The sequence below is a fragment of the Cebus imitator genome, unplaced genomic scaffold, assembly GCF_001604975.1.
Source record: "Cebus imitator isolate Cc_AM_T3 unplaced genomic scaffold, Cebus_imitator-1.0 Scaffold236, whole genome shotgun sequence".
Lineage (NCBI taxonomy): Eukaryota > Metazoa > Chordata > Mammalia > Primates > Cebidae > Cebus > Cebus imitator.
Genome location: NW_016107551.1, coordinates 1,336,707 through 1,359,578, shown reverse-complemented (window position 1 = coordinate 1,359,578; position 22,872 = coordinate 1,336,707). Strand labels below are relative to the sequence as shown.

Here is a 22,872-nt window from a genome sequence, read left to right as displayed (position 1 = left end):
GCGCGATCTCGGCTCACCGCAACCTCTGCCTCCTGGGTTCCGGCAATTCTCCTGCCTCAACCTCCTGAGTAGCTGGGATTACAGGCACACGCCACCATGTCCAGCTAATGTTTTGTATTTTTAGTAGAGACGGGGTTTCACCATGTTGGCCAGAATGGTCTCGATCTCTTGACCTCGTGATCCACCCGCCTCGGCCTCCCAAAGTGCTGGGATTACAGGCTTGAGCCACCGTGCCCGGCCGATATCTTTTATGTCTCTATGCAAACCTTTTGAACATCTGGAATACAATTACAATCTTTAATCCTTTTGTCGTCTAATTTTAATATCTTTGTGAGTTCTGGGTTTTTCTTGATTTGTTTTTTTCTCATTATTGATCATTTTTTGGCATGCCTGGTAATTTTTTATTAGATATCAGACATTGCAAATTTTATTTTGTTGGTTATTGGAGATTTTTGTAATCCTGTTAATATTTTTGAGCTTTGTTGTGGGACACAGTTAAGTTACTGGGAAACAGTGTGGTCCTTTTGGGTCTTGCCTTGTTATTACATCTTATCAGTTGGCATGTGATTTTACTTTGTTTCATCACTAGTGTTTACTTAGGTCACTTAAGGTGTTTTGTTTTTTGGCTTCTTACTGGAAAGTTATCTTTTTTCTTTTTGTAATTAGCATTTTGTGAGGAGGTACTTTGAAACCATGTAAATAGATTTTCTTTATCAAACACTTAAATTATTCATTTATTGTCAGCTGGATCTCTATTTTATACAATGGATTACATTCCTAAACTGTTATGTGATGTCCTGGATTTGGTCAGTGGAGTCCCTTCACACTGGACATGTGAAGCAAGACACTACTCAAAGAAAAAAAAAACAACACAAGTAAATGATGCTGCCTCCTCAAGTGGATGTGCTTTTTGTCCATCCTAGATGATGCCCTGTGACTGAATCTACTCTTCCCAGCATGGACATCCTTTCTCCCTTTTTGGGATCCAGCGTCCTATGCAAAAGTGTCCACTGCATAGCTACCTTCTTCACTTATTGGCCCCAGACCATTCCCCTTCACCATGTGTATGCCCTTCTCATACTTCTTAGATTCCAACTTTCTGTGCCAGGTTGCTTTCTCATGTGTTCATTTCTTGGACCCACCTTTGGGTTCTGTACTGGTCTGCCTCCCTGTGTGAACTCCTTCCTCTCTTCCACTCAGGTTCCAACAGTGTCTCTTGATGCACATGCTTCTGGGGCTGAACCCTTTTCCAAGCTTCTGCCACCACCTCCCTCTTGTTTAGCTTCCATCTGCAGTGTGTCAGCCTCTAACATACTGCTCTGGGCTGTTGCAAGCCCGCTTTTCAACACCATGGCCCTCGTCTGACATGGACCCCTACCTTTCCTCAGCTCTATTTACTAACTTTGGGCTTAGTTGTTCAAAAGGGAAGAGGAAGTATAAACTTCTGACACCAGGGAGCAAGTTTGTTACTTGGTGCTTTTGCAGGTAGTATGTTCTCACTTATTTTGTTTAATGATTTTATTTTGGATGTCGAGAAGGGAAGGTCACTTAAGCCTTTCCATTATAACTACAAACCACACTTAATAGAGAATTAAGAGCTAGAACAGTAAATTCCAAATTTATTCCTGTGAAACTTTAAGATTTCTGAAAGAATATCATTTTCAAAATCAAATTAACTTTAATTAAAATCGTTTCCCACAATATTTAAAAATAGATATATTTGTAAAAAATTGATATGTTACAAATCTTCAGGTACAAGAATATGAAGTTCTGTACTAATTCACCCATGTAAATATACCCTGTTAACTGTGATGTACGTCTATTGAGACTATTTTTCTTTGACTGTAATATCCCTCCCTTTTATACTATGAAGACTGTTCTCTAATTTATTTAACAATATGTTGCGGCTTTTATTCTATGTTAATATATATAGCTGAGCTTCATTTTAAAAATTGGTTTTGTAACTTCACAGTACTCCTTTGAGTGGATACATCATAAATGATTGACCCAGTCTACTATTGATAGATATTTAGGTTTCTAAAAAATTTTTCTATTATGATTAAGACAATAATAACCTCTCACACATATGTATTTGAATATGGTATCATTATTTAGCATAATCTTAGAATGGGAATTCCTGTGTTAAAGGAAATGTGAGTTTTACATTTAATAGAATTTGTTAAAATTACTAATTTTTATTTGTACTAAAAGTATATTACCATTGAGAATGCTGAATATCTATATGGTAAGAGATAGTGTTTCATTATTGCTTGAATTTGATTTGATTATTACTGAGGTTGACATCTTTTTGTATGATTACTATCCATTTGTATTTATTTTTTTGATTGTTCATTTTCTTTAAACATTATTTTGTTGGCTTATTTTTTTCTCATAGATTTGTTAGAACTCTGTATTTTGAGGCTGGTAACTCTATCTCCATTTAATCCACAAATAGTTACTCAGTGCCTCCAATGTGTTCAATGTACCAGGAATACAACAGTGAACCAAACATCTGAAACTCTCTAGCTGTTGTGTAGTTTACATTCTGGGTAGAGAAAGGCAGGTCAAAAATAACAAAAACTTTAAACATACAGTATGTTAGCTGGTATTTGTGTTATGGAGAAAATAAAGCAGAAAAGAAAAGGGAGAATTTGATAAGATGGTCAGGGAATAACTCATTGAAAATGTGACATTAAAAGCTTGAAAAATGGGTGAAGGAGGTAGTGAAGCATGTATTGGAGGAAGTTTGTGACTTAGACAAGAAGTGCATAGATGGAGATAAATGGAAAGCATGGCCAAATGAAGAAGCCAGTTGTAAGTAGAAGTAGTGGTAATTTCCACAAACATATGAAGAAACATTTGGCTGGATGGTGAGAGTAAGAGTCAAGAATTTGCAGACAGAATGGAGAAATTATAATATTTTTTCCAATTGTGGAAGTTTCTTAGAGAAGGAGAAGCTTCAATTATTCAAGGGGAAAACAAATTTTAGTAATTTTTTTTTTAAGATATACAACTTAGAGGAAGGTCGAATAACAGATTTTGATGTTTGTAATGGTGTGATGGTATGGGAGTAGTGAAGAAAGCCATCTGGGAGATAGAAAGAGTGGAAAAGTCTGTAGGAGGTTGTTGGAATCTTAGCTCTGAACTTGACTTAATTGGGAAGTTGCATTAGGGACTTTGTGGGAGAGGAGTTAAGGTGGTACCACATGGAAGATTGTTAGAGGATGGAAGTATGAAAAGATATTTCCAGGAGGCATTGATAAAACACGTTTCTACATAAAAAATTTTCATACCAGTTTTCTCTACTTAAATGATTTAAAATTGTATCGTATTATGTAATATTTGTGAATATATTTGTCTCTCAGGTGCATTGGATCGTTGTGTGATGGGGATAACAGCAGTTGAAATTCTAAACGCTTGTGATGAAGCTGTTCCTGCTGCTGTTGATTCACTTAGTCATCCAGCAGTCAACCTGAAACAAGCTATGACAAGACGTAGTCTTGCTGCTCTTAAAAATATGGCCCATCATAAGCTACAAACCCTTGCAACCAACCTGTTGGCGTCTGAGGCATCTGACAAGGTAAGCTTTGTATGTGACCTCCTGAAGTGTATAGACCTCATTTACCTGCATTTAGTAACATAGCTTTGGCATACCTTAGAAAATAATTTTTGAGAGATGACTCCTGAAAAATAAGCTTTTGTTTTTCATTTATGTTTATCGAACATAGTTTGGGTTTTTCAAGTATTTGGCATTTTGAAAAAGCAAGTTATTCTTACCATTCAAATATTTTAAAATTCTTCCTACTGAATTAAGTGCTTTAGTTTATGAAATTGGAGTGAACATTGTGTATACAATCTGTCTTACTTTTTGGTAATCTTTCTGTTGAAAGATTGAGCACTAGCTAATGTCCCTAGGAGGGAAAAATATAATTTAGGTACAGTTAGATGTCTGTACTTGTGATGTATCATTTGTTTTGAAATTAGTTTCTGACTTTAGTAAGGTTAAGCTATTTCAAAGATTTAAGAAAGTGTTTGAGAATAAAGTATGATGGAGTTGTAGAAGTATTGAAATTTTTCTGAGACCTAAGCTCAATCACACTTTCCTTTTTGACACTTGGCTGAAAAAATAACTTATACTTTGATTATTAACTGAAGATTATACTATTAAAAAAAAAAAATCCCTGCTGGGTGCTGTGGCTCATGCCTGTAATCCTAGCACTTTGGGTGGCTGAGGCGGGTGGATTACCTGATGTCACGACTTCAACACCAGCCTGACCAACATGGAGAAACCCCATCTCTGCTAAAAATACAAACTTAGCTGGGCATGGTGGTGCATGCCTGTAATCCCAGCTACTCAGAAGGCTGAGGCAGGAGAATCACTTGAACCCGGGAGGTGAAGGCTGCAGTGAGCTAGAGGTTGCAGTGAGATTGCGCCATTGCACTCCAGCCTGGGCAACAAGAGCAAAACTCCATCTCAACAACAACAAAAACAATCCCAATTCGTGAATTGGTTACTTATCTGTAATTTTGCAGAGACTAGCCACTGTTTGGTCTGTGGTATTTGTGTAATGTGGTATAATTGGAACTAGTTTGTCTCTAGTAATGGATAAATAAAACCTAGAGACAGTCTCAATGTTTCATCTTGAATCACTGCTTAAAATTCTAGTTCCATCTAAATAGTCATTAGCGTTATTAATGGATAGCACAAATACTTTTATTTTTAGTCTCTTTTCTTGATTTTCATTTTTTAAAATGGTTAGACATGTGAATAAATAGTGAAGGGGTTGAAAGGCTCATCTGTAGACTTGAACTAACTCATGAATTAGTGAGTGCTGATGACACATGAAATACTGTAGGCAGTTCCACTGACCCACATCCTCCAGTAATTCTCAGTAATGTCACCCTTTGATCATTCTTTCTTCCCTCAAGATATAAATGTTTTATCAGCTGTGTTGTATATTTCAACAGTTGTGAAATCCTTCTACACTTTATGCTTTCAGTAACATACCCTAAGTGTGTGAAGAAATCACAGCTTAAATGCATTGGCCATACCTATAATTACTTTCAAGGAATCACATAGCTGTCTCTGGGAATTCAGTATTCATAGCACATTTTCTGATATGATATGTAATTTAATTTTGAGCAAATTTATAAAACTATGTTTAAGAGCATACATGCATGTTGTATAACTCCCAAATATATTCTTTCTCTTGATGGTATCCCCTAGAAGTAAAAATTTGGAAAAATAATGATATAACTTGAAAATTAAAGAAAAATAAGTGGTACAGTAACAGTTATGAATGGCTTTTATAAGTGGTCGTGGTCCATTATGTGATTTTTACAATCTTGTTTGTCCCTGTTTTAATAGCGTATTTTATAGTGCAATTAGTGATAAAAGCACCAGATATCAGGGACACTACACTTATGTATTGTAAAATATATTGCTTGTGAACCTCCTTAGTCTTGTAGCAGTGGTAATTGTTGCCTGGCCTACAAGGAAAACAATTACAGAAGGGAGGAAAAAGGCTTAGGAAGCTGAGGCTGTGGGAGGATAATCACTTGATGAAAAATGTATGTTGGCTGGACCATTAGGGATTTCTCTAACTATTTTCTCATGTTGAGTTTGAGGCTCCTTCTGAAGGGAATATTTAAAGAGCTGTCCTCTGGATAGCTTTCTAACCTCAGGAGAAATAAACCCACCCAAAGTTAAAAAAAAAACAAACAACTACAAGCTTCTCAATGGTACAGGCTTACTCTAGGATACTGGATCTATTTTTTTTTAATGTGAGTCTTTCAGTGGATAGTGAAGCCTGTATTGGGATACTCTGTAGAAAGCGTGTCTTAGTGGAATAGTGTTAGCAATCATGGCTATTTGGAAGTAACATATTTTATTTTGCTAATTATGTTAATTGTACTGGACATTCAAAACTTCAACAAAATGGGGAATTTACCATCCTGTGTTTTTTTTTTTTCTCACACTAGAAGAGGGTATTAAGTAAAATTATACTTCATTACTGTGAGTGAGTCTTTTGCAAGATTGTGTGTATTTGAACCTCTTTGCATTTCTCTTATGACATGTATTTTTTTCTTTATATTATGATAACTTTTATACTTATCTAATTCTCCCTATAGAAATTCAGTCTTTTTGAGGGCAGGGATTTTTGACTTATTTATCTCTGTGCTTTTCCATGAAATCCAGCAGCAGCTGTGCAATAACTGTGTGTTGAATTGGATGGTGTGGAACAGAAAGTGCAGAGAGCCTTTGCTGTTGCTTTTTTGCCCTTGTCTTCAACATTCCCTCATAACTGATTGTCTTAAGACCCCTGCTTTGTAGTCTCAAGTCTGTGTTCATGAACCTTTAGATGTGGAGCATTCATTAGTAACTCGCATTCTTCCTTTGCAAAAGGAAGTTTTGTTCAGTTTTGCATTCTTCCTTTTGGCTTTGGTGAGTGAGGTTGTCTAGATAGAACTAATTCTCCTTCCTTGTCGTCTCTGTACTGTCAGTGCTCTAACCCATCCTTACCTCACTCAACTTACCTCAACGTTATCCTCTCCTTTACTCCTGTTCCTTTCGGCTGTAGACCATGATAGCTCATTTGTGACACATTGACATTTTGGGATGGGTAATTCTTTGTTGGAGTGCTGCGGTCTATATAGTAGGATGTTGAGCATCATTTCTCTCTTCTGCCTACATCACATCATGTTGGTAATAGCCTCCTCTTTTCAGTTGTGACAGTCGGATATTATCAAATGTCCCTTAAGAGGCAAAAATTGCCTCTGGTTTAAAACCACTGCCTTGGGGAGGGGGGAAAAAGCTTGAAATAGCAGGAATCCTGCATCCTCTATCCTATCCTCCTTTTCCCTTACCCACCCTTATTTCTTTAATCTCACTCTTCCTCAGGACAGTGAAGCCATCACCAACTCTTAGCCCCTCCACATACTTTGGCAGAATTACTTCTTACATTCTTTTTGTGCTCACGTTTTGTTGTTGTTGTTCGTAACTTTCCCAAAACACTTTTCTCTTTGTATAGGATATTTTTTTTTCTTTATATTTGTCTTCCTTACTAGATTTTGAGCTTCTTCAGGACAGGAATTGAGTTTTTCATCTTTTTATTTCCAATACTCAATGTAGTATAACTATATTACATTGTAGTATAACTACACAGAGTTTATGGTACATACTAGTGAAAATGGTAATTGCTGAAGAACTTTAGTAGGAAATTAGTTTGAGGTGTTGATTAGAATTGTGTTATAGAGGAACTTGAATGCAAAGCTGAGGACATAATTTAATGGGTGGTGAAATGATGTCGAATAGTTTTAAAAGGACCCTTTTGATTAAGAAATATTTTGTCATATCTAACATTTGTTTGTAAGACACTTACAAATAGTGATTTGGGAAATGAAGTGTGAGGCTGGAATGATAAAGCAAGAGGTCATGGGGACCAGAAATAGGATTAAGCGGTGGGAATTTGGAAGACAGGATCGTTAGCAAGCTGTTGCGTAAGTTGAATAAATAGGACTTCACTCTGGTGTTGAAGAGTTTGATATTGAAGAGTGTTTCAGAAACTAAAACCCAGCTGAAGGGAGAATGGCAGTGCTGTTAACAGGAATGTGCAGGCCGTGAATAGGCTTTGAGGATGATTGTAATAGGAGACGTGCATCTTAGCAGTAGTGTTAGGAGTTGGGGATGTGTGTGGGGTCAGCAAAATTTCTTTGAGAAATAAGTGGCGTGATGGTGAGATAGGATAGCAATGGTAATATTTTTTTCCTAAATAGATGCTGGATTGTAGAGCCTTAGACTGCAGTTCACATTTTGGGTTACCTGCTATTGTCTGATTTTTTCAGATATGCTTTATTCTTGAATTGTCAGTGCAAATAAGTGAGTTAGTTCTTATTGTCCCCAGTTGGCTACTGATGCACCTAAAGACAGTTGGATGGAACAAGGATTGACAAACTCTTTCTGTAAAGGGCTAGATAGTAAATACTTTAGACTTTGTGCGCTGTCTCTGTCACAGTGACTTAACTTTGCATTATAGTGTGAAAGCAGACATAGACAATATGTGAACAAATGAGCATGGCTGCTTTCCAATAAAACTATTTACAGAAGCAGGTGGTAAGTTAGATTTGGCCCCTGGGCCATCGTTTGCTGACCCCTACATCAGAAGATGGCATTGTTAATATCAAGATTGTAAGGATAGTTCTCTGGAATGGCTTTTGCTTTATTTTTATAAAAGCAGTTCAAAAGAGTGGTTAAGAGCCTGGATTCTGGCGACAGCTATGTCTGTGTTCAAATTATGTTTCTATAACTTGCTGGCCATGGGTGACCTTGGGCAGGCAACCTCCAGTGGCCTCCTGTCATCTTTAAAACAAAATTCAAAGTTCTTACAGTGGCCTGTGAGACTGTGATCAGACATATGCTTCCTTCATTTAATTTTGTTCTTCCATCCTTGATTATTCTAGTTCTAGCCAACTGACTCTTTTTAAAAATATGACTATTTGTGGAATGGATTAATGAATGGGAAAAATGAATGAATTTTATTTAATACATTTTGACTACCGGTAATGCATTACAAAATATTGGTACGGAATTACAGGATACAAATTGAGAGTTGTTGGTAAGGTTGTCCTTTAAGAAATGCTTTTTAAGCCATGTAATCATAGGATAATATTATTGAGAGACAGAGTATGGAAATGGAAGAAATTTAAAGACAGGATGCCTGTTTTAGATATCAGGAAGATGAAGATGAGCCAGTGAGAGGCAGAGAAGGAGAAATATAGGCAGATTCTAGATCACACATACAGTAGAAAACAAAATTAAAGGCCCACTGTTTATCTGAGAAATGAAATAACATTAAGAATTCGGGTGTTTAATAATTAGGAAAGCCGTTGGTGATTATTAAGAGAGCTGTTTTGGTAGAGTTGGTTTGGTCAGAAATTAGGGTACAATGAGCTGATCATGAAAAGTGGAGGTAGAGTGGAAGAAATTTGCTTTTGATAGAAAAAGAGGGGATAGTAGCTTCAGTGGTTAGGGGCTTAAAAGCAGGGTTTATACTCTGTTTAGGAGATCACTAAGCATTTGTGTTGGTGGAGAGGATAACGGGTAGAACAATGCAGGAGGATATGGTATTAAGAACAGAGCTGGAGAATTTACCTTTAGTAGAAACAGCTTCCTTGTAATTGGTAATGATTAAAGAGAGGAAGATGAATGTACCAAGTCATCTTTAGTGGAAGAGAATAAAAGTAGGCTGTGATATCTGTTAAAAGGAAGGAAGAGGTGTTTATAATTATTTGGAGGTAAAGCCATCTTTTCTTTCTTTTTTTTTTTAATCCCAACACCACCCAGCATAGGTAGTTCACTGGTTAGAAGATTTTTAAAATACAACCAGTCACTTATAGATTGTGCATGATATTTGGTGAATACATACATGAATATGTTAAGGTGGTCTTAGCATATCAGGTGATGTTTCTGACATGTTTTTCTCATCCCACATACGTGGCTCTTTGTAAAGAGAGCTTGGGCTATAGGGATTTTATTAGTGAAGCTAGAAAACCTTTACTGCCATGAAATTCGTTTCTTCGTCCTACTGTGTGTTCTGCAGCTTTATATCTTGGGCATCATTGTGCCAATCCGAATCACTTTATGGCGAAAAATGATGAGGTTGAGGAAGTGGAAAAATGACTAGGATGATTTATCTTTTACCTTACATTTCTCTCATGTTGTCTAATTAGTCAAAAGCCTGAAAAAAATGAATGTGCTATATTTGCAAAGGTCAGTAGCTTTGTATTCTGTGTAACTAGGTGAGAGAATGGAATTTGGAAGTCAAATATAACCTAAGAACATAGTTTATGTTTTTTGCTTGCAGAATTCACTCTAAAAATTTGTACTGATTGAATTGACGTTATGATTCACTGTGAAAAGGGCACTGTAGGGTACAGACAAGGACAAGCCAAATGACATTGTGTACAGGATACCAGGCCTTTAGTGAACTGTTTTTGTCCTTAGAAGAATTCTTATGACATGTATGACCTTTGAAGAATCAATTGCTTAATATTCTATCCCAAAGCTTTAATAAATATTTTAATAGAAAATATGAATATGTTAATATAAGTATATACATTATTACATATTCATAAGTTTGCAAGTTTTGTTTGTCCCCAGTGGTTGTTAGGACAGAATTTTAAATTACACTAATTGTTGTCTAGTCCCTAATAAAGTAGCCTTAGCTAAGCTATGCAGTCTTAAGAAAACAAAGGAGTGTAAGTGTCTCTGGCTGTAGGCGGGGAAATATTTTCTCAGTCAAATGAAGAAAACATTTGTCCCCGTCCATTCTGGGGAGATGTTAGAAGTAATACTATTCCAGTAATAAAATAATCATGATCTTCTAACATGCTTGTTATTAGCTTTAGTGACTATGTGATTCAGAGATACTTAAAAATTGGTCAGGCACAATGGCTCATGCCTGTAATTCCGGCATGTTGGGAGGCCGAGATGAGTGGAATGTTTGAATTCAGGAGTTGGAGACCAGTCTAGGCAATGGTGAAACCCAGTCTTTACAAAAATTAGCCAGATGTAGTGGCACACACCTGCGGTCCCCCCACTGTGGGTGGGGGTGGGGTGCTGAGGTGGGAGGATTGCTTGAGCCCAGGAGGTTAAGGCTGCATTGAGCTGAGATCATGCCACTACACTATAGCCTGGGTGACAGAGTGAAACTCTGTCTCAAAAAAATAAATAAATAAATAAAAATTACTGTCAATCTCTCATGTGATAACAAATATGATCCTCTGAAAGAATATTTGGGTATCATAATAATATTCAGAATTTTGATTGCTTTCTGAATCCTGGCACTCATAAGCTAAGAATAGCAATTGGAGAATTTTATTCTCCTCCATGATTTGGCATATTAAAATATGGACTTTATGGATTGTCTGAAATGTCCAGATCATTTAGATAGCATAAAATCCCCCTCCCTTTTTTAAAAAAAATACATTAAGTTTTGGGGTATATATGCAGATAGTGCAGGTTTGTTGCATAGGTATACATGTGCCATGGTGGTGGCTTGCTGCATCCATCCCCCTGTCATCTACCTTAGGTATTTCTGCTAATGCTATCCCCCACCAGAATCTCCCCACCCCCTGCTATTCCTCCCCTAGCCCCCCACCCCCCAGGCTGTGGTGTGTGATGTTCCCCTCTTTGTGTCCATGTGTTCATTGTTCAGCACCTATTTATGAGTGAGAACATGCAGTGTTTGGTTTTTCTGTTCTTGTGTCAGTTTGCTGAGAATGATGGTTTCCAGTTTCACCCATGTCCCTGGAAAGGACATGAACTCATCCCTTTTTATGGCTTCATTGTATTCCATGGTATATATGGTGCCACATTTTCTTTATCCAGTTTGTCATTGTTGGCTTCTAAATAGGAAACATGCATTCCTAGCTTTTAATTAAGATGTGTTGAATGTTAACTCTTTTTGGTAAATCATTGTGAACATTGGTTATAATAATGTGTTCTAGATTTATCTGTGGATAAAATATTATCTACATCTGCTCCCTTACCAAGTTCCTAGACTGCTGGATTTTCTTCTAAATTGTTTCTTTATAAACCTCTGATCTCTTTGCTCTTCTCTTGACTATTATGGCCACTGCTAATCTCTGCTACTCTATATCTATTTTTTCTTAAAACTAATATAGTTAGTGTTTAGATCTACCATCTCAACATTTGAGTTCCATTTCACTTACCTGTTTCTATGTTTGCTTATTTTTCTTTTTTCTTGGCCTCTTTGAGATTCTGCAAATATATTTAAATTTTACTTTCTCCTTCCTATACTTGTTAGCTATACATTTTCTTAGTATTCTTTTAGTTTTTGCCCTAGAGATTATAAGTACATCTTTGACTTACTACAGTTCAAAACAAATTATTCCTGTTAAAATGTTTTTAATAGTGCTAAAGCCTTAGAACACTACAACTCCATTTGTCCCCGTTTTACATTTTAGTTGTCATGCATTGTAACTTTTTATGTATTCCACATGACTAATGTTTTCTGCTCTCTTATTCCACAAACTCTTTTACTGAATTATTTGTTATTATTATTGCCTTTATTTCTAGGGTACCTGTTTGATCCTTTTTTAAAATAGATTTCAGTTGTCTGGTGAAATTCTTTATCTTTTTATCTTTTTTCACCATTTTCTATATTTCCTTGAACAAATTAATTCTAATTATCTTAAAATTCTTATCTGCCAACTCTGTATCACTGGTGAGTCTCTTTTAATTGCCTGTAATTTCAGTTATATGCTATAATTTCTTGGCATGTGTAATTTTTGATTAAATATCAGACATTGTAAATAAAGAATGTAGCTTGTTGAAATGATATCCTCTTCCAGAGGGTGTTCACCCTTTCTCTGCTTGTCAGATAGAATAAAGGCTGACCAACTTAATATAATCAGGGTCTGCGTCAAGGCTAGGTTGCAGTATTTTAAATCTGTCTACCTATAATTTTGCTTTTATTTCTCTAGTACTTCCAGGGCTTCCAACTGAGAGCCCAGAGTATTTAATGGGATCTTTTGCTTCTTGAGTCCTGAATCCTAATTCTTGTCTTCTTATCATGACAGCTCTGCCAAAAACTCCATTTTGTTTTCTAGAGTCATTCTTAGTCTCCCCACACAACTTCAGTATTTGGCACGTGACATGAATGGCCTTGTGTCAACTTCTATTTTCTTTCCCTCTCTTCTCACTAGGATCTTGGTCCCTTGAATATTCAGTTTTCTCTCTAGCCCCGCAAGACTTTCAAAAGCACTGTTGCTTTCTACATTCCCGGTGATGGTCCTCTTGCTTCCTTGATCTCTGCTTTGATTTATTCAAGGTACTTTGAAACTAACATATCTAAGATTGAACTCAAAATCGTGTGCCATAGAACATTCCATTTCCAATTAGTTTTTACTACCCAGTGTGTGCAATCTGTGGCCTACTGCAGGTCAATAGGGCCCTTGAGCTAAGAATAGTTTTTATATTTTAAAAGTATCCTTAAGAATATGTGACATAAAAGCATCGTGGCCCTCAAAGTTTAAAGTATTTGCTTCGTGACTCTTTACAGAAAGTTTGCCAATACTCTTTCTGTCCTAGTAACTATCATCACTGTTTGTCCCATTATCTATATTAAAAAATGCTGTTCAACCACCTTCTCTTGAAAACCAATCCAAAATGAACTTTTGTCATTTTTATCTCCTCCTGAAAGCAGTCTTCTCTCTACTTCTGCCACTCTTCTAAAGATCTTTTTCCCAGATAATACGTTATGATTGATCTTTCTGTATTGAATCAGCCCTTCCTACTCCCACAAATCTGACATCTGCTCCAAATTTTCCATTAAAAGTCCACTTTCATAGGACTCTCACACACGTAGAAAATGACACTAGATGTAGATTGTGAGTGCATCTGCTCCTTTATGTGTAAATGTATGTATGCATCGTGTGTATATTTCAGAGTTTGGGATGGATACTCTGAAAATTTCCAACTCAGGGTAATTTTCTACCAACTCTTCTCTAGTTTGAAGGAAATGAGTTTTAGGTTGCCATGAATGCAATCTCAACCATTGCATTAGTGTATTTTATTCCTTAGGGAGTAAAACTAAATTCTCAAAACTAAATACTCATATTTGCAAAGTTTCGGGTGATTACAGGATTTTTGGGTATTTTTCCTTTTTAAGGATTTTAGAATTAGACATGACTGGATTTATTGTGGTGATTGCATAGCACCATCAAATAATGACATATACAACGGAACAACCCTTCCTGAGGCCTCATAAAGCCCGTAGTTCTAGTGCCTTATTGACCCTGTGCCTTACATATAGTAGATGTTCAATGGATTTATGAATGGAATTCATAGTTCATACTAAATATAATTCATCACATTCTGAGCCAAGGGTAAGCAGTCTTGTTCTATGATGGTTTTAAATTCAGAACAGTTTTGTTTTTCCTTGCAAACACATTAACAAAAATACACTATATTAAGAAATATAGATTGTTGTGGAATGTAGGTTAGCTACAGCTAAGGAGAAATTTCTTAAGCTGTCTCATACAATAAATAGCAGAATGCTGAGAGAATAGGGATTGGTGGGTGGGTTAGACCCTATGACCTTTTCAGCAGCCAAAGCTTTCTAGCCCTTGTGTATGATACTTTATATTTAATTTTTATTTGGGAACTCAAAGGTATTGCAAAGTAATTTGATAGGAATACACATATTTGTGGCAAAATACTACTGATTTAGTATTTCGGGAGATGAAATAATTTATTCTTTTACATGCTTGAAAATCTGCTTTTTATGAGACCATATAGAAGTTTTTCAAACTTTTTGACTTTTAAAGTCTCTGTTAGAAAATAATTGAATCAGTCAAGTTCAGTTTAACACTTACTGACTACTCGGTGCTGGGTTAGGCCCTGGGGAACCAAATGAATAAGACATATTTACCTTCAGAAAATACACCAGATAAATACAATCTAATAAAGTAGGTGGGATGGCTGAGAAATGCAGAAAGTGTTGCAGAAGCCTGTCTTAGCTTGAGGTGATCAGGACTGGCTTCTTGGAGGAGGAGACATTCTGGAATTGAGTAGACATAATCAGGTGATGGAAGGGAGATGGGTTGCAGTTTGTTCCAGGAGGAATAGGTGGCCCAAGCAAAGCTGGAAGTAGGAAATACCCAAGCAAAGCGGGAAGTAGGAAATGAGGCGAGTCCATTGAAGCACCATATGAAGGTGCTTAAGCTTTATCTTTGACCTCAGTGACTTTTGAACTTAAAAAAAGGAAAAAAAGCTTTGTAGTCCTACTCTCAAAAGGAATTATATGTGAAAGCCAGTATGTAAAATGGATAAGAGGTAATGGGGGGAGAGTTTAAATTCAAGAACTATTTGTGAGTTACATTCTTGAGACTTTGTGATTGCTTAGATATGGGTGATAAAGAAGGTTGGCTCACACGTTTTCTGATTGGGTGATAGAATCGAAAGTAGCTCTGTCACGTGTCACGTGGAATGTAAGAGCGGGTCTTGTCCGGGATGATGATAAGTTGTTTTGTGTATGGTGAGTGTGAGGTTCCTGTGGGACATCTATGTTGTAATGTCTGCCAGACCTTTAATCTGAGAGAGTAAAACTTGAGGCAGGGCTGTGGTGATGAGACATACAAAGATGGTTTTGTTTTGTTTTATTTTTATTGTACTTTAGGTTCTGGGGTACATGTGCAGATCATGCAGGATTGTTGCATAGGTACATACATGGCAAGGTGGTTTGCTGCCTTCATCCCCCCATCACCTATATCTGGTATTTCTCCTCATTTATCCCTCCCCATCCCTGCTGTGCATCCTGTAGCACCCCTCTCCCCCCGCTGACCAGTGTGTGATGCTCCCCTCCCTGTGTCCACGTGTTCTAATTGTTCAACGCCTGCCTATGAGTGATAACATACGGTGTTTGGTTTTCTGTTCTTGTCAGTTTGCTGAGAATGACGATTTCCAGATTCATCCATGTCCCTACAAAGGACAGGAACTTACCATTTTTTATGGCTGCATAGTATTCCATGGTGTTATATGTACCACATTTTCTTTATTCAGTCTATCGATGGACATCTGGGTTGGTTCCAGGTCTTTGCTATTGTAAACAGTGCTGCAATGAACGTACGTGTGCGTGTGTCTTTATTATAGAATAATTTATAATTCTTTGGGTATATACCCAGCTGGGTCAAATGGAATTTCTATTTCTAGGTCCTTGAGTAATCGCCACACTGTCTTCCACAATAGTTGAACCAATTTATACTCCCACCAACAGTGTAAAAGTGTTCTTCTCCACCATATCCTCTCTAGAATCTGTTGTACGGTGGAAGTGGAGGAGATTATTCAGAAATAGACTCGGGGTTTACTAACCTTAAAGGAGGAAAAGGAACTGATTTAGAGAAGGAATGGTGTGAGGCATATGAGGAGAGCCAGGATAATGGGCTGACCTGTAAACAGAGGGAATCCAGAGTTTCAGGCAGAGTAGAGTGATCCTAAATGTGTTTGTCAATGAGGTCATTAGTTTTCTTTTTAAAAGCTGTCTTCCCAGTTCGTTAGGAGCAGAAGCTTCATTGTCGTGGGTTAAGGAGTCAATGGAAAGTGTAGAAATAGAAATAAGTAGCAAATGTATAATACTTTTGAAATGTGTCTATAAGATCAGGAAAGACAGCCGAGAGTATTTGTGGGCTGGGGGATGATGATCCAGTAGTGAGAGGAACGCTCTAGATTCGGTTCGGGAGGAATTGATAATTGATGAAGCTAGGTTCCCCATAGGATGAGAGAGTGGGCGATTTCAAAGATAAAGGGAAGGAAGGCAGTTGGCCTTGATGTGGAGGAGGAAACCTTTATTTCTGAAACCGAAGGGAAAGAGCACAGGCTGGGTATCCGGTTGGGTGTATGTTTCTGTGGTTAGCGGATGTGGATTGAGGAAAGAACATTCCTTCCCATTTCTCCCAGAAGTTGGAAGTAAGATTGTCTATAGGGAGGAAGGGCGTGATCCTGAGTAGAGGACCTGATGAGAGTGGTAAAGATTAGCAAAGGAGGGAGTCTAAGAGCAAGTATAAGGATTCACTGTGAATTTGTAGTTGACATGCAGATGTAGAAGGGAATGGAGGGTGACTGTGAAAGACTGATAGCACTGACTGGTTGGACAGGCAAGGAAGGGCAGGAAGGGGCTGATGGTCTTTGATGAAATTGTGGAATCCAGGGCCCGAACGCCCCCGTGATAGTGGTTCACAAACCATGCTGCTGCACCCTGAAATCACTTGCGGATCTTTAGGGATGACTGGCACCTGGCTCCTACATGAGGATTTTCTGAGTTAATTGGTATGGGTTGCAGCCTGTGTGTTGGAAGTTTCAAAGTTCCCAGATGACTCCCACACACGGGTTGCAGCAGTTTGTGCTCCAAGAGGCTGAAGAGCAGGCGTGGGAGAAGATCTGGAACTCTAGAAGGTGTGGCCAGAGTGGGAATATTAGCATTTTAGGTTTCTTGGGTAAGAACGGGACCTAGTGTGCATGGCCATGGGAATGGCTGGCTGAGGTTGAGTAGAGGGGAGGTTGACTGGAGTTGAGACGGCCAAGAAGTTGTGAAAGTCACTATGGCTTTTAGAATTTGGCGGTGCACTTTCCTGGTCTTTTCTCCTCACACCGGATAAAGAGCCTCGTGATAAGAATGCAGTGCCATCTAACAGGCTAATTTGGGAGTAGGGATTATGATATGATTTAACAACAGGATTCATACATACCTTATGAATGTGTTTTGGAAAATTATAGTTTAAAATATTGTTGATGCAAGTAAAAATCCCCAAACAAACTAAATAAGGAATCTAATAGGAACTTGCAGTTTGAAAGCAAGATAACAGCATTTGAAAGCCAGCACTTATGATGCATTATCGAGGTATCTCTTCTGTGAGATCGTCTGGTGTTCATATGCTTAAAATTTTCATACCATTATTCTACATTCATAATAGTCTGACATTTAATTAGAATGCTGAAAGTCTCTAGAAAAGCGAGCCCCAACCTTTTTGACACCAGGGACTGGTTTCGTGAGACAGTTTTTCCATGGCCTTGGCAGATGGTTTCAGGATGAAACTGGCATTAGATTCTCATAAGGAGTGCACACCCTACACCCTTCGCATACGCAGTTGACAATAGGGTTTGCAGTCCTATGAGAAGCTGACGCCACTGCTAATATGGCAGGAGGTAGAGCTCAGGCAGTAATGCTTGCTTGCCTGCCACTCACTTCCTGCTGTAGGACTCCGTTCCTAACAAACCATGGACCTGTGGACCAGTACCAGTTCGTGGTCTGAAGGTTGAGGACCCTTGTTCTGGAAAACTAGTCACATGCTAATTTAAGGTTATAAATAGCCAAATAGTAAAATAGCACTTGTAGCAAAATTAGCAAAAGTAACCTTAGTAACTCACTTTACTAAATGACCCTTTGTTTAACATTGTGTCATTTGCCCTTCTACTTTGAATCCTTTTACATCCCATAAAGAAGCCCCTTGACCTCCAACAGCTGTAGACCGTAAGTTGAAAATCACTGACCTATATGGATGCTGAACTTCCCTACGACAATGGATGGCCAGCAAGGGTATGAGCCAGGAACAATGATTTCAAGGTTTAAACATTTTTTCCAATGTAAATCTCATAAGATTTGTATGACATGATATCTCAGGCCCTAAAATTAACCTTGGATAGAAATGTATTTCCCGGTTATCTCGGGGAGACAGTTTACTGCAGTGTCCAGGTATAGGAAGCATAATTGGTACATAGTGGTTGTGGCTGGAATTCTATACAATGCTGTCAGTTGACTACAACAGGTAAAATATATACAAAGATCTTTCTGTTAATGTCTTCCGCTGATCTTTTGTTCTGTATAAAAATACTTTTCCTAATCATATTCACACCTCAATCACAGTCAAACCAAGCAGCAACCGGCTCTGGTGAAAGTGATTTCCTCAGGTAAATAGATGGGTAGAAAGGAGGAGGTAGGAAAGAGAAAGGGAACGGTAAAATGGGAGGGGATTTAGCAGCATAAGCCAGGATTTTAGGTTTTTACAGTGTAATGTTACTTGGATTTTAGTCCCCTTTATTTATATTTCAGTAAGTGTAGTGCTTGCTATATGCTTGTCCCACCCTTCACCTGGCTAAGTCCTCATCTCATGAGGATGAGTTCTGTGATCTCCGTCCCTGCAAAGGCTTCCTGATTTTTTTCAGGTATGATAATACAGCCAAATCAGACAGGGGAAATTGGGTCTTCCTCTCTGATCCTCTGGTACCTGGATTATGTTGCTATCCTAGTACTTATTCTATTGTACCAATATATGTAAGCAGGTAGATATATTTGTTTCCATCTCTATTTCTCTGTATCAGAGTTTCTCAACCTTAACACTATTGACATTTTTGGCTGGATAATTTTTTCTTATGGAATCCTGTGCCCTGCAGTATTTTTAGCAGCATCCCTAGCCTCTACCCACTAGATGCTATTAGCACTCCTTCCGAGCTGTCACTAGCAAAGTGTCTCCAGACATTAACAAGCATCCCTTGGGAGTGGGGAGGGGGGGAATTACCCCTGCTCAGAACCACTGCTCTGTATCAGACAAAGAGCTTCTCAAAGGACCATACCATATCCCTGCTTGTATTTCCAGTGCTCAGCACAAAGTGTTCATTGAATCACTAAATAACCCAGGATATGAGGGTTAACTAATATGGAGTGGATTCACTCTTTCCCTCACCACCTCCCTTCTCTCTAAAATCTCTACGGATTGAATGTTGAGAGTCTCTTGATAATTATTCAAAACATATAGGAAATGGTAGGCAGATACAGGAGGAACCTGACTTCCTGTATTGGCACCATTGACTTGTGTGACCTTGGGTGATTGACTGACTGACTGACTGGACTTACCTCTTCAACCTGGTTTTGGTTTTAATATTAGGATAATAGGGTTGTAATGAAGTTAAAATGGGGTAACATGTTTGAAAACATTTATCACAATAGTTCTTCAACATACAATAGTTTAATACTCTTGATTGATACATGCATTCATTCAGCACATATTGAGTACATACTATAAGCTGATCCCAAGCTAGAACCAGCTGGAGAGGGCATCAATTACACCCACACCCAATGGGCCCTGGCATTGAGGAATTTCTGCTCTGATGTGGGAGAAAAGTGTGCAACTCATTGTGGTGAGCCTTTTACTACTTAAGGTATGAACCAAGTGGGAGAGAGCCCCAGGGAGACAAACTGACCTGAAGGGTTGTTGGGAAGGCTTTTTAGAAGAGAGAGACTTCACATTAGGAGGACAGTGGGGAAAGAACTTCCCAGGTAAAGGTAGCAGCCTCTGCAGATGCAGTGGGCATGGCCACTGTGTGGAGAGAAGAACAAGATGTGGGCCAAGTTGGACAGTGATGAGAGAAGAGGGTTCAAAACAGGTTAGAATCTACATGAGCACAAATATTTCTGAAATTAGGGCTTGTTCACCAAAGTGACCCCGGGTAGAGTAGGGCAGTTTGTTTTTTTTTCTTTTCATTTTGTCATTATTATTATTATCCTTCTTACCGAGTTGAGCCTCCCAGAATCTCACCTTGTTTCCATTCATTTACAAGCGTATTAAGGGTGTCAGCATATCTAGAAGGGTGTGCTATACCAGGAGCTCTTTGGATTTTTGCATTTTCCTTCCTTCACTTGGTATAAACTATGTTCACATGTATCTTTAATACATTCATTTGAGAGAAATGAGCAGGGTTTTGTTATCTCTCCCTTACCAGTGAAAGGAATACTGCTTGTGTTATCTGTTTGCTGTTTACAACACCTCTTTGAGGTAGGCAGCGTTTTCTTTATTTGGAAGATAGAATAATTGATGCTAGGGAAGTTAACCGAGCCATATAAAGGTCTGCACAATGGAGGAACACTGGTTACTTTGGTAACTTGGCCCTTTGGGAAGAGTTGAAAATCAATCTCTTTTGTGCTGCTATTGTGGAAAGCTCTTAATATATTGATCTTCTAATCTCTTAATATATGTTTACTATTTGGATATTATTATTCAGGCATCCAGTAAGACATGGCCTATAGAACTATCTTTGAAAGATATTTTCTTTATCAAAGACATGACCTAAACATTTGTATGTAATGGTTACAATTTACTTTGAGTGATTTATATTTTATTTATATCATTAAATAAATTATAGTGTAATATCAAACCTTAAAACCTCTCAGTCAGTTAAATATCTGTAGGCTTATTAATTAACATATTTGTTAATGAAAACACATGAAAAGTCAAATAACTCCATGACTGTATTGTCATTCACACCTGTTCATGAAGTCTTATCCTGTCTAAAATAAAATATTTAAGATGAATAGTAATTCTAACATAAATGGATTCTCTGGGGGGGGAAAAAACTCATATTATCCTGTTAATGTTAAGTAACAGCAAAATAACAGCAGAGGGCACCAAATACCCATTTCAGTCTTCCACAGTTTATTGATATTTTCTAGCTTTTGTGCCTTTTCACTCTGCCTTTCTCCTTCCTTCCTTTCTTCCTTTTTTTGAGTACTTAAAACATTTAATATTGAGACCATATTAATACTTTTTAGTAGATGATGGTTTTCCCTTCGGTTAACTTTAGAATATTTAAAAATTACAGCAAGGCATCCATTTGTTTTTATTCAGTGACTCTTTCATATTTAACATGCATCAGAATTTCAGAAATTTTTTAAAACTCTTATTCAACAAATACTCTATACTAAATCAAGTAAAATTATTAAATATTTAGTTGTCCTGCCAGAATATTATTAGGCAATAAACCATTTTTCACCATATTTAGGATACTTAAAATTATTTAGAACATGCAATGTAATATGATGGCTACATAATTCTGTAGAATAGTATATTAAGATTTGTCAAGTAAATTTTTGTTTTCTATTTCAAGATTCGGTATTGATATCTATAGAAGTGTGTGTGTGTGTGTGTGTGTGTGTGTGTGTGTGTGCGCGCGCGCGCGCACGCGCGCACGTGCGCATGTGTGTTGTGTAATATTTCTTTGCCTTGTTCTTAGTATCCTTAATCTCTGGTTTCAAAGGAGAGTCTGATTTTTTTAAAAGTTTATTAACTCTTCTGCTTTATAGTTTAGCATGAAAATCAGCCTATGTCTGTAGTGCTTGCTGGTAGAAATAAACTCTTTTTAATTAACAATATGAACCATTTGATATCATTATAGATTGGACTCAGTGCTCATTCAAAGTAAATAGTAAATTATTTTACAAGGTATTTTAGAATGCTCTTGAAAACTGCAGTATTAAGAAACAATTCAGAAATAAGTAAGCTTTAAGTCAGGATCATTGAAATGAATGGTGGAAGGGCACAATTATTGCCAGTGTTTTACATTTCTCTTTGTCACTGGATAAAACCAAATACACTGAAAATATCATTATAATATTGGTTTTAGGAGACAAGGCTCTCAGGTATTTCACTAGACATGACTTAACCTAGAATATATTCAAATATTTAATGATAAACATTATAAATATATAAAATGATAAGGATTCATCAACATTTTTTCCTCTGCAGATTCTAAGTTATTGCTTTTTTGTTGCTGGAGGCTACATATGGTGTGTGTGTGTGCCTGTGTGTTTATGTGCTGAAAAATATCCATGCTTGAATACAGATTAATCTCATGATTATAGTTCTGTTATTTTTCCTTGGATTTTCACTTGAGAGACAATTTTACCTGCTACCTTCAACCTATAATTGCCACAGGTTCACTTTCAGTAACAAGGAAGCAGTCCAATAATTTCTTTCTGTGGTTTTATTTCTGTAATTACTTTAAGTCTTATTCCTTATTTAAAATCTGAAATGGCTAGATCTGTATTTAAAGTTACAATCGACTTGGTTCTTACATTGAAAATGTCAAATATTTCTGTCTTACTACCCTTCCAAGTAGGTGTGTAGATATATGTATTTTGCGTTTATCATTGAATTTTACTAGCAAATTTGAGACCTTTTCATTTGTATATGCCTTATAACTTAGCTATCCTTGTTGGCTTTCTTAAGGACGGAGGCTTTATTTTCTCCCAAGCATCTTGCACATAATAGGCACTCCACAAATATTTGTTAAACTGAATTTAATCTTCCTCCATGATAATGTAAAGGTGAGTTTGTGAGCACACATTTCAAATATTCTTAATAAAGGTAGCAGAGCAAGCATACTCAGCTTCCTGCTAGAGAATTTCCTGGATCCGACAGCCTGTATTTGAAATTGTTAAGCATATAAGCTCGTTTGAATGACTTAGTTTGCTCTAGACATGAATATCTTACGATTAAGCCAAGAGACTTATGAATTGGATA

The 22,872-nt window shown here is 37.3% G+C and overlaps 1 protein-coding gene across 1 annotated transcript in view; it reads left to right on the top strand.

The window, feature by feature from the left end:
- LOC108282193 (WD repeat-containing protein 7) overlaps positions 1-22,872 on the top strand; it is a 138,509-nt gene that overhangs the window by 78,294 nt on the left and 37,343 nt on the right. The window contains exon 13 of the mRNA XM_037727678.1: positions 3,366-3,580. Coding sequence (XP_037583606.1) covers positions 3,366-3,580 — 215 coding nt within the window. The remainder of the gene's footprint in view (positions 1-3,365; positions 3,581-22,872) is intronic.